This window comes from Drosophila guanche, unplaced genomic scaffold (genome assembly GCF_900245975.1).
Source record: "Drosophila guanche unplaced genomic scaffold, DGUA_6, whole genome shotgun sequence".
Lineage (NCBI taxonomy): Eukaryota > Metazoa > Arthropoda > Insecta > Diptera > Drosophilidae > Drosophila > Drosophila guanche.
In genome coordinates this window covers 4,559,183-4,571,726 of record NW_022995744.1, presented here as the reverse complement: position 1 = coordinate 4,571,726, position 12,544 = coordinate 4,559,183, and the positions used below count along the sequence as shown (strand labels likewise).

General features: G+C 46.9%; 2 protein-coding genes across 2 annotated transcripts; both read left to right on the top strand.

Annotated features, from left to right (window-relative positions):
• Positions 1 to 375: 375 nt before the first annotated feature.
• Positions 376 to 1,883, top strand: LOC117579999 (serine/threonine-protein phosphatase PP1-like). Its single transcript, XM_034266196.1, has 2 exons — positions 376 to 697; positions 755 to 1,883. Exons 1-2 carry the CDS (start codon positions 414 to 416, stop codon positions 1,458 to 1,460), a joined length of 990 nt encoding a protein of 329 aa, XP_034122087.1. The 5' UTR covers positions 376 to 413; the 3' UTR covers positions 1,461 to 1,883.
• An 8,324-nt stretch (positions 1,884 to 10,207) lies between these two features.
• Positions 10,208 to 11,386, top strand: LOC117579255 (fumarylacetoacetate hydrolase domain-containing protein 2A). Its single transcript, XM_034265042.1, has one exon. It carries the CDS (start codon positions 10,255 to 10,257, stop codon positions 11,305 to 11,307), a length of 1,053 nt encoding a protein of 350 aa, XP_034120933.1. The 5' UTR covers positions 10,208 to 10,254; the 3' UTR covers positions 11,308 to 11,386.
• Positions 11,387 to 12,544: the final 1,158 nt, after the last annotated feature.

Below are 12,544 nucleotides of genomic sequence, written 5' to 3'. Positions count from 1 at the left end.
TGCTGCTGCTTCAGTTAGGGCTGGTGTAGCTGGTAGCTTCAGCTTCAGCTTTGTTTGCGTGTGATCTGCGCTTTATTTATGCAACATTCAGCACACGACGAAACATGCAACCAGAGCCCAAAATGTTAAGTGCTCCTCCGATAGATGCGATACAAACGGAATAGAACGGACTGAGCTGCCTCTGACTGTGGATGTGGTTTGGGGGACAAAGTCTGCATCGTGCTGTCGTTGGCAATCTTGTTGTCGTCCATCGAATGTTGTTCTAATGCAGGAAGAAGAAATTAGGTAATGAAACGGTAGCGGTTAATGTGGGAATGGGGTCGCCATAGAGCCCACAGCAACAGAAGTCACACGAAGAGGCCCGAACATTTTCATTTGATTTTTGTGTAAATTTTAAAATTCTTGCCACAAATATGAGCACTCCAACTTCGGATGTAGGCCACAGTGAGGACGCAGTATTAAATAGCAATATGGATTCCATAATCGATCGATTGATCAAATGTGATAATCCCCACAACGGCTTGCAATTGCCCGAGAATCAGATCCGATTTGTCTGCCATTACGCCCGCAGGTCTCTCCTGGAGGAGGAGAGCCTACTGAGGCTGAAGCCACCGCTAAAGATCTGCGGCGACATCCATGGACAGTTCTCCGATCTCTTGAGGATCTTTCATTTGGGCGGACATGTACCAAAAGAAAAGTAGGTCCAAGTCCTAACTTCCACAGAGATCAACTCTAACCAGTCCGATGTGTTCAGGTACCTCTTTCTGGGCGACTATGTGGACCGTGGCCAGCTGTCCGTGGAGACCCTTACCCTGCTGTTGGCCTACAAGGTGCGCTATCCGAAGAACATGTATCTGGTACGCGGCAATCACGAGTGCGCCAGGATGAATCGCGTCTATGGGTTCTTCGACGAGTGCACGCGGCGATATTCCGTCAATCTTTTCAGGAGTTTTGTCTCCGCCTACGACTGCATGCCCCTGGCGGCCGTTGTGGGGAAGAAGATATTCTGCGCACACGGAGGCATTAGTCCGAGAATGACCTGCCTGAACGATATAGCGGAAGTGGAGCGGCCGTTGGAGGTGCCCGATGTGGGACTCGTGTGCGATCTTTTGTGGTCCGATCCGGATGAAAAGACCCAGGGTTGGGGCGAGAATGAGCGCGGTGTGAGCTACACCTTCGGGCATGACGTTGTGAATCTGTTTTGCAAGCGGATGAAGGTCGACATGATTGTTCGAGCTCATCAGGTGGTGGAGGATGGCTACGATTTCTTCTCCCGCCAGCTGATCACCATCTTCTCGGCCCCGAACTACGCCGGGCAATTCGACAATGCGGGGGCCATCATGAATGTGGATGACAATCTGGTGATTACCTTTATCATTATCAGGCCCACGTATAGCGTGAAGCCAGGCGACCCCCAAGGAAAGTTATTGTCGGCCACCGGACTTAATCGGAACCTGTAGTAGCCTTAACTCGAAGGAAATCATTGCCAATCCCTTAAAATGTTGTCTCGAATTAAGGCTTATACTTTTCTGTGCCCCCAGTTGGGCCCGCAGCGCTCCTGTCCCTGTCGAAATGTTGCCAAAAGGCTGCTGCTGTCGCTGCTGCTGTCGCTGCTGCTGAAGCCGTAGCCAAAGTTGTTGCATTTCTGAGAATATTTTACGCTTGTTGAGGCTGACGACACAACATTGAAGCCACCGCCAACGAAGACGACCGAAGTCTGTGTATCTGTGTGGTGAGGTTCCTCCGCCTCCGCCTCCACACCATCTCTCCACACAGATGTTGAGGCTGCTGGCACAAGACTGACTACTACCACCACTAGGGTTTCGAGTTTTGTTTTCTTTGCACTCGAGTTGTATCACATCAATGGCCATTGTGTACGTCAACTTTGATGTTTCGGCTAAAGTTTTGAAGTGTGAGGTTTTAGACGTTCTTATTGCACTTTCCTGGAGCTCTGTAGCTCTGTAGCTCTGTAGCTCTGTGGAGTTCTACTCAAAGTCGGAGTCCGAGAAGCGTCCGACTACTGCCGTACCTTGACAGGTGAAGAATGCGAAAGAAAGAAACACACATTTCAAGTGCCACAGTTGCCGGGCCACTTGAAAATCAACTCAAGCCTTTTAGGAGGAAAAATCGACATGGCAGGAGTCAAGCAGCCCCAGTGCCAGTCCCAGTCCCAGTCTCAGAGCTGTGGTCTGGCTGCCCACGTTTCCACCGATTCTCGTATACTTTCTTGTAATATATTTTTGTTTGCACACAGACATTTATTTCCCTTGAATTTTCTGTTCTAATTGAGTAAGAAGTGTGCGGTGAGGTTGCAGTTTTTCCCTTTCGGCCCAACAACTGTTGCGGCCGATTTGGCTGACGGCTTTAATTGGATTTTCATACCTGTTCGGCCACCAATATCTCCCTCCCAGCTCTCTTTCCTCCATGTCTTCGATGTTTGATTGGTGTTTGTATAATGAACTTGCAATATTCTGGCTTATCGGGGATCGGAATCGGGTACTGGGATTGCGACTGGGACCTGGGAGCAGCTGTTTACGAGGCGATGACTTAAATGTAACGCGTGAAATTTAACACACATCATCGATGCTCTTGCACCTTCATTTCACCTTTAAGAAAATACAACTCTCTTCTTCCCCCTCTTTCTGGTTCCTATTTTGCTGTTGTTGTTTATTTAATTTATGTTATTATTACCTGATTAAGTATGAAATGGTAATGGTATTTCAAAGTGTTGCTTCTCGTTGTGTTGTTTAATTCAAAAATTGATTAGGACCAGGAAAAATAACAACTGATTGAGCTTGCCCCACGCCCTTGCACCCTGACAATGTAATTACTGAAATGTGTGGAATTTTGTGCTCTACAAAAAGTATATTTTCCATAATTATTGAATGATGACGAGTTGGAGAAAGGGTTGAGGGCTGCCTATTGTTATGGCAACAGAAAGGATGAGTTAATGGAATGCGCAGAAGTACATAAGTGGTTATTAAATGGAGTTCAATCCTTCCTTAAGTTCAACCTAATTGATTATTGCTGTAGGTTGAGGAAGAACGAGAACTGCATTTAATTAAAGATTTGATTACTCGAAAACTTGTACTTGTAACTCTCATAGAAATGGCTTAAAGAGATTCACATTATTCAGAAATATTTAATATGTTTAATCCTCTAATTAACAAACTAAACACAAACCATCCACATACAGTAAGTCCCTCAAATTTGCTTTAAACCCTAAGCTTTTAGAGGCACACAAACCCACAGGAAAACTTGTCGGAAAACATTTGGCTTCTAATTAACACAATGGCAGTGGCAGTGTCAGTGGCAGATAGGAAAACAAAAAGTTCTAAAGCCATTTCCCCTCCATCTAATTGCAATAAAAAATGGTTAAACAAAGTAATAAAGAACCAGGGGAGCGACCCTCCTGCCTGCCCAGTGTTTGCCATTTTTACGAGTCTAATAAACAGAAAACCAAATTCATCATATCTAGAGCACGGCATGAGCTATCGCATATGTGGCTCCTCTCACCTAATGAGCAACTTGGGGTGCGGAAAGTGCAACACTTTTTAATGGTCTTTGAGGCCGGCTCGAGGCTCGTAAAATGTGCCAAGTGGGCAGGCAGGCAGGCAGGCGGCGGCCAGACCGACTGTCGGCATTTATGGGGCAAAAGGAAACACTGGAGAAAAACATGCATACATCGAGGGAAAATTAAATGGCTGCAATAATTAAAACACCTGTTTTAATTAGATAGAAATGCATGTGTACCTAGCCTCCGTTCTGTTCTGTCTTTGCTCCGCTTCTGTGAGAACGAGGAAAGGCAAAGCCATAGCTGAGAACATCCACCTCGACCCTGACCAACGGCAACGGCGACAACAACTTGTTGAAAGTTCTCTTTCCAGCCCAAAATTAATGACTCCCGAACTATCTCTCTCTATCTCTTTCTTTTGGCGGCGTCTTCAAAGTTGGAGCGAACAACTTCATCATCGTTGGCAGGGAAAACCAGCTGGAGGTCTGTGTTCTGCTGATGATGTACCGCTATCTGTGGTTTTCCTCAGAATCTTTCTGCCAGGCATTGTTCTGCGTTTGACTAACCTTTGACTGCATGCCAAACAAAACATATCTGGGAGTGTATGGCAAAACATCATCGGAATCGGGCCCTAAGCCGCATAATCCTTTCCCGCTACTTTTTCGCTTGAACGATCAGTATCGAGGGGTAACAATGGGTGTCACTCAGTGTCCCAATCGCAGATAGTGTATCCGAGAATGCACAGATTATTTCCTGATCTCTTATTCAGCCAAGGAGATGATGTATTTGTGGGCTTGCCTTCATGGAATGTAGGTCCTTGATGTACAGTCAAACATTTGTCAACGAAATCAATCAACAATCATCAAATGTTTAAATATATTTTAAACTCTGATTATTTAACTTAAATATGGGTGAATTTATTTGTACTATGAGTGGGTGACGAAGACTTCTTTCGCGCATTCAAAGAAAGTGCCTCTGCCTTGTTGGCGTGCCAAAACCTCCCTCAATGCTGCCGCTGAAGTTTCTTTCAGACTTTTCCCTAGAACTTCAGTCCCTGAGGAGTGAAACCCTTTTAGGGTAAGCCACAAATATGCCAAAACATGATCAGCAATGGTTATGATGGATATGGAGAAAATCGACAGCACAAGTACACACCCCGTCGACGTCTGTAATCCTTTTGGGCTTGACTTGGGCGCTGCCTTCTGTGTACGCTCATGCCCCTGTCCAATGGCACTGACTAACAATGAGCATTGCATTCCTTGTATTCTACTTCTACTTCTACTTCTACTTTAAATGAAGTGCATTCATCCGGTAGCAATCCTTTTTCTTGTCTCTCTTATTTCCTCCTTTTCTTTTCCTTTTTTTTTTTGCTGCCTTGTGCATCATTTCACTTGAATTTGCGTTGACATCCTGCCAGACGGATAGACAGCTCGTCTCGTTTTGTCCTGTCTATATAATAACGAGCGCTTGCCTGACATATCCTTTAACCATGATTAAAAACGCAAAGTAAATGAAAATTGTTTGGTACAAACGCCTCCTTAGCACACCTTGAAAACAACAAAACGAAATGGGAGCGGGAACGGGTATAGACATGGGTACGTGGTACGTGCAGAGGTCCTTTTCCTAGACAACACGAACTTGAAACGGGGAGTTATCGCAGGACAATAGGGAACTGTCTCCTTGTGTCTTTCTGTCCGCTGTTCCTCCCATGCCCTTTCCCGCATATGCAGCAGCAGCACTTAAAAAATCCTACAGATTTTCCCACTTAGCGATAAAGTTGCCACGGTCGCCGCCTCAGCCGCTGGTGACTGGCTTTTGTCCCAGGACCAAGGACGTAGAACCTTCCCTTCTTCTTTTATATGTGTATTTTTTGTTGTATTTTTTTTTTGTTGCTCCCCATTTAAAACACTCGACTCAAAATAAGCCCAAAGAGGGGACACCAGGACACCCTGTTCGCGCTGTACTTCCTTGCAATTTCATGCTCAAATGGAGTCGTTAAATCATTTTCTGAAATTGAGTCGGGAATTTGTTGTGGCTGTTGTTTCCGTGTGGCATTGACATTGGAGCCGAAGTTGGAGCTCTCCACACACATGTGCCGCAGGGGCACGTCTAGCTGTAAACGGAAGTACTTACCGCGTCTCTCCAGCTAACATTAAATTAAAATATCTTCGGGATACATTTCTTCTTTCATTCTTTCGTTCTGTTTCTGTTTCTGTTCTGCTCCTCTTTAATTAAAACCAAAAATGTTCTTTTTCTCTCTTCTTTTTTTCTTGATGTGGGGCGTTAAATGCGTTTTGTATGTGATTTCACGGTTTTATGGCTGGCTTCACTTGCTCGCCTTCCCTTCCCCCTCCCCACGGCTTTGAAAGGAGCTAATGGGCCTACTACGCGCACATGGAACATGTCTGCTTTGCCAGGTACTCTTGACATTGGCCAAGCATTCCTGGAGGTCATTGAGAGTGGATGTGCCAGGATGTGGGAGGTTGCATTGGATTGGCCACGCTCTGCCAGGTGGTGGAGTGTTTTAGTTGCTGTAACTAATGAATCCTCTACTATACATGCTGATATTTTTTGTGATTTTTACGTACTTCAAATACAACAATCTGTCCCCACCCTCTCAGAAGGTGTTCCTATGCCACATCTCGTTTGTTGGTGTGTGTTCCCCAAAAAGTATCTTTAACTTTCAACATGCCATAAAACACTTTCAACCAACTGACCAAACTGTCTGAAAATTATGTACAGAACAAGGTCAGCAGACCAGCAGCTCGTACTCGCATCCATACCCCCCCCCCCCCCTCCCCAGCCAAAGGACAGAGCACAGACTCCCTCGATCCGAAGGACCCCAGCCGAATGGCCAATATATCACATGCCGCCTACAATTTAAACTGCCAAAAAATGAAATGCAAACGGGGCGAACGAAGAGAAATGGCAAACATTTATATAAATAACGCCATCGACTCCAATTAAAGCAGAACGAGAGAGAGAGAGAGAGAGAGAGAGAGAGAGTGAATGAGCGGGAGAGAGCGGGGTGCTTGTGGGAGAAGCTGTTCGGTGTGATAAAAACCGCAAAACGAATTTTTCTTTATGTGTGTTCGAGTGCCTGTTTATGTATGTGTGCATGTGTGCGCGTGTAATAAAAATGCAAAACAAAAACGTTCAAAAATATGTTCATTTGTTGTTGTAGTCGCGACCATGCTTGGCAGCGTAGGCGTGGCACTTGCAGAGCTGAAAGACAGCAAAGCAAAGGGAAGGATAGGGCAGTGCATGGCAGTGCAGGGGGGAGCGGTAACCAGACCAAACCAAACCACTTCCAAGTGTCATTCGCATGCGAAACCATGACGTACCGATGAGAGGAAGAACAGCAAAAGCAGCAGCAGGAAGGGCGTGTAATAGACAGAGACAAAGATAGGAGTTGCCCAATTGATTAAAGAACCAACTTGGAAATACACTTTAGACTCCCGACTCCCGACTCCCTGTTTTCGGCATTGGTTCCTTCGAACATCCTGCATCATATTCCCCCTGCAAGCTGCACCCCTCCAGCTGCCCAGCCACCTATCTAGCCAAACTGATCGCTTATTCCATGTACTCCGTTTCCTTGAAGCGCTAGTGTGCAAAGCGTGAAACGAGAGCAGCATCGAGAGAGGAATGTTGCAGCCAGCGGAGACGAGGAAATAATAATTTATGCATGCATTGTGGTGGCGTTGCAGGGGCAGTGGCAGGGACAGAAACCGCAAAATGTTTCGACTTGCGTTTCATTGTTGTTGCTGTTGTTTACTGTACGCAAAAAGTGAATCTGAGCTGCAGGCGCTGCCTGCGCTGCCTGCGCTGCTGCTGTTGCTGTTGGTGTTGCTGCTGCAACCGGAAAACGGATATTGTGGCCAGCTCCCCCTTGCCACCCCCTGCCGACCCGCTTCCACTCAAACCACATGACCCCCGCCACTATGGTGCTCTCAAGGATTTATGCTTGGCCACCGTTTAAGTCAGGCCAATCTGTTTCTTTCCTCCTTCGACACTGGCAGCCCACTCACCAACATTGCCCGCGGTTTTTGTCCCACTTTATGCACAGTGGGAGGATCTTGGGGTCTTTCTTTTGCAGCCTAACAATTTGCAATTAAATGTTTTCTATTTGCAAATTGCCAGAAATTGTCAGCCAACCAAAAACAACAACTGCAGCTGCTACCCCGCATTTGCGGCTGCAAATTGAATGCTAAACAGCCACGCCCCCACATAGCTGGGGAGGTGACTCTTTGTGGTAGGTCTTTGTTATATAGGACTTGGCATTCAAGCTAAAGCTATTCCTACCACAGAGTCACTTTAGACCCCACAAATTAGCTCAACAAATAAACGGGAGCAAGTCTAAATTCTGTCAGTCTGTCACATGTGAATGATAATCGAGATGAACACACCCTCTGCAATAATTGAAAACGATACCTAATTGAATTTTAAACATATTTTTAAAAATACATCTGCTTTTTTGATGCATTGATATCATTCAACAACCTCTAGACCGAATAACCACGGTCCCAGCATTTGTGTATACCCAACCGATAAATATATTTAGCTTATCATTCAATGCGATCCTGTTTGATTTGACTCCCTTTCGGTGTAAAATTGTCAACCCTCTCAACTGTACTGTACCACCACTAAGCCACCATAATCAACGCCTTAAAAAACCCGCAGACTGCCAGAAATTCACTCCAAAACTATAGGAAAAATGTCCAATCCAAAACCAAAATCGGGCATATGAATTTAATTGCCTAAACAATTCTAATCAAGCTGCGCGGCTCTGGATCGGGACAAAAGGGCCAGAAAAGTGCCCAAATTGCTGATTGCATTTAATAATAAAAATATAATGTTGCCCGCAATCGCAATCGAATGGCAATACGAAAGGGAGGGGGCAGGGCACTACGAACCACCCCACCGACCGACGAGCAGCGAGCGATCAAAACCCCGAAAAAAAAGGAAATGGCAAACGAATGGGATTCGAAGTGGAATCAATTCGAGAGACCGAAAATGAATGCGCAAAGCAAACGAACGCAGAACGAATGACGACAATGCCAACTTAATTTCTGTCATAGAAAGCATGAAAAGGAGCAGCCAGAGCGGCAGCGGCAGCGGCAGCTACAGCAGCATCAAATTGACATATTGACAGCCAGACAAAGGTCCTTCCAAAAATTGGGGTGGCCACAGGAGGAGGTGGCACGATTCTGCGGCTGCCATGCCGCACTGCAGTTTGATGGCGGCGTCAAAAATAAGCAAACATTGCGACAGCAATAAAATATCAAAACGAGGCACGAAGCAAGAGGCAGGAGGCAGGAGGCGAGGCAGAAATGTTGTGGCTTAATTGGGGCAACAGCAGGCCCATAGAAAAATCCAATCAAAACGCAATGAAAACACAGCAAAGGAGCAGAATCGGGAGGAGAGTACGAGTATTGTCCCAGTCTCTGTCTCTCAGAGTTGGCAGCTGAAGACCTCAATCGAGTGTGTTGATGTTATCCTGGCAAATAATCAAACAAACGGCCCAACAAGGACCTTGTCAAGTAGACATGTAAGCGATACAGAAGCAGATACCACAAACCACATCTCGTTGCATTCCCCGTTGCAGTGCTGCAATCAGTGGAGCGTGTGTAAGCCACCCCAGGCAGAGGCAGAGTCAGAGGCAGAGGCAGATACAGGGGCAGCCCTGACCTAATCCAATTTGCGGCACAATGGGCAAATCCTGTTTTTGTTTTCGCTTAGCCCCACACTCTGGTCACACTGCTAAAACCGAGAAAAGAAAACACAAACAAGAGAGAAAGATGTACAAAGGATTTTGTGTGTTTTCTAAAATATATCCCGAAGCGAAACTCTTCCACCTTTGGGCGGGGGCTCCTTGATGTGGGGCGCACTTTCATCCGCTGCCACATCAACCATTAATCCTCAGAGCCCTTAAGCTATTAATAAAGACATCCCACCACCCCCGCAGCTTCCCTTTGGCTCTCCACTAATTTTATGGTTCACCCATCAAGCAAATCCATGAACTGAACTGCGAGTACACAGCACAGTAGGCCAATCAAACCTCATGACCTCGACGCTCCCCAAATGTTTGTGTCTAAAAACAAATAAGACAAAGCACACATAAACCAAGCCCCCACCAACCAGCGCGCGTATTCCCCAGATGATCAACAAAGGCAAATTTGTTAGCGTGTTATGTAAATTGCACACAGGCCTCCAAGAGGGACAGATTGAGCAAGGAGCGAGCCTGTATGGGCGCTACATTATGTAAATAAAAGAAATAATAAGCTGCCAAAGAGATCCAAAGACAAAGGCCAGGAATACGAGTAAATGTTTATTATTTTCACGATGCGTTGATGATGTTTATATGTCTGTATATGGGGACGAGGTTACTGTCCTGCCCAACCATTCCCATGATGGCAACTCGCTTTAAGGAACGATTGTGTTCACCACATCCTTCTGCACTTCAACTGCTGTATACGGTTTAGTATAAGAACTATTTACACTTAGATTAACTCCGAGGCCTTAAGCACAATGACTGCCCATCGATTGAGCCATGAATGGGAAGAAGAATAAATAATATTATCAAACATTTTCCATAATTAGGAGTACTGCTCATCTAGTACTCTGCGCCCTAAATGCTTTTCCAACTTCCCAATACAATCAGTTAAAACTTGTACTAAAAATAGAACACGAGACAACCACTTTTCAAACATTCCAAAATTAAATTAAGTACCAGAACGAATATGAAATCTGTTTTGTTTGACTCTCGCTCGAAGCTTACTCGATGGTGTGTCGTCGGCGATCAGCAGAACCAGCAGCAGCATCGCAGGACCCTGGCGGGCATTCTGCCCCAGCAGCCGCGTAGAAATCTGTGGAAAAAGGCGGCCTTGCTGGTGGTGCCCCAACAGCAGGCCGAGACACAGAGGTGGGAGCAGCCGCGTCTGCGCTTCATGCAGTATGAGCGGCCGCACGATCCGGTGAAGCGACTGGGCCTGGTCTCCGATGATGGCAGCAAGATGGTGGAGCTGTCGACCAGCACGTGTGCCGCCAACGACATGGTGACGTTCCTTCGGCAGCGCTACTGCATGGACAGCCTGCTGGACAGGCTGCAATTCATGCAGGTGCGGGACGTGTACAAGAATCTGCGCCTGCTGCCCCCCATCGATGACCCGTGCAAGATTCTAGTGGTGCAGAACAACTACGTCGACAACTGCGACGAACAGCACATACCCATACCACGTGAGCCGTCGTTTTGTGTCAAGTTCAGTAGCTCCATCACCGGATCCCTGGACAATATACGGGCCCACAGCCAGGCTAAACACATTGACTACGGCTGCCAGCTGGTCGTGGTCATAGGGCGAAAGTGCCGAAAGGTAAACCGCAACGCAGCCATGAACTACGTCTTCGGGTACACGCTGGCCCAGGACATCACCGCACGGGACTGGACAGCCCTGCTTGGCGGCAAGTCGCTTGATACCTTCTGCCCCCTGGGCCCCACCATCGTCCACAAGACTCATGTGCCCGACGTCAATGATCTGTGGATCAAGACGCTCGTCAACGGGGAGCAGCTGCAGTCGGGACACACGCGCGATATGATCTTCAAAATAGACTATCTCGTCCATCGCCTGTCCCAGTTCCTGACCCTCTTTCCCGGCGACTTGATTCTGACTGGCACCCCAGCCGGTGGCGGAGCATACAGGCGGCCAACAAGCTTCCTGCAGCCCGGCGATCGCATTGACAGTGAGATTCAAATTTTGGGCAAAATGAGCAACAAGGTTGTGAATGATTTGAGCTAAGCAAGGATTATGGAACCCATTATTGAAAGTTTTCTGTGACAAAATCGTTCAACCAAAGACAATATACGAACACTACGTACTTCCAGCCTCGTGCCTGCTCACACATTTTTTATTAAGGATTTTTAAGCTCTCGTCACTTGCTCTCTTATTGCCATACTCAGCTAACTCATATATTGCCTCTGATGGAGCCCACACATCCAGCATCCAGCATCCAGCATGTAGCACATAATCTTCTAAGGAAATTTGCTGGTGCCAAGCAAAAAGACATGGCTTCAGGCCGCGAGGAGCCAAATGTGCAATGCGGGAGTGATTGAGGGAGGAGAGAAAGGAATCATTTTGTAATATAATTTGTTTTGCTCGATGGGCTCCTGGGCTACACTTTTATGATACGCCCCAGCATAATCAACATTATCCTCAGAGTCTCACAGAGGCCGTACACAGGACAAACGTGGAGGAGCAGGCTGGCTGGCTGGGAGGGATTCCCCGCAGAGAAAGCTCCGCCGCATTATCATCTCATTGCACAGGACTTAATCCTGCGGCAGGTTATTAAAGCGTAACGCGTTTCGGGCTTGTCCTTTTGTCAGAGTCGTTCGCTGGCGTTCCTGGTGGCTCCACTCCTGCTGCTGCTGCTGCTGCTGCTGCTCCAGCATCTTCCCCCTTTTATTTTTCGCGCTGCGCTTAACTTGTTTCACATTGAGCGGGTGTGTGGGGTTGGGGGGGAGGGGTTCAGCTTTTCTGGCTGGCGACGAGGACAACGACGACGCCGCCTTAATGCTAAATGATCCAATATCCTGTTTCCTGCATTTGTGTTCTGCAGCGTTAAAAGGTCCTTTGTGGCCTCGGCTCGCTATTATTTGCCTTGGCCAACTGAAAGATGTTTTCCCTCTGAGAGCACAACTTGTCCATGCCCCCCGCTCCACTCCCACTCCCACACCCACACTGCTCCCGTCTCCTGCTTCCTCTCTTCCTTTTTCCTCAATTATTTGCTCTGCAGAGACAGTAAAAAAAAGGAAAGAAAGGAAAGGAAAGGAAAGGCAAGGCACGAGGCACGAGGCACGAGGCAGAACAAGTGGCAGTGGGGAAGCATCATTTTGTATCTTTTCTTTGCGCACAGCAACTCAAATAGCGGAATGTAAAGTTTTTAATTATGCAACTCCAACGATGACGCTGTCGCATTGTATGAGCTGCAGGGACCCCTCCCCCACTCCTCTTTCATCGGCCAGAAAGTTAAAATACA

What these genes read in the sequence shown, in the direction of transcription:
- LOC117579255 (XM_034265042.1), top strand. Translation starts at nt 10,255, where the DNA reads ATGAAATCTGTTTTGTTTGACTCTCGCTCGAAGCTTACTCGATGGTGT.
- LOC117579999 (XM_034266196.1), top strand. Translation starts at nt 414, where the DNA reads ATGAGCACTCCAACTTCGGATGTAGGCCACAGTGAGGACGCAGTATTA. An exon ending in GGACATGTACCAAAAGAAAA is followed by an intron (nt 698 to 754) that starts GTAGGTCCAAGT and finishes CGATGTGTTCAG; the next exon opens with GTACCTCTTTCTGGGCGACT.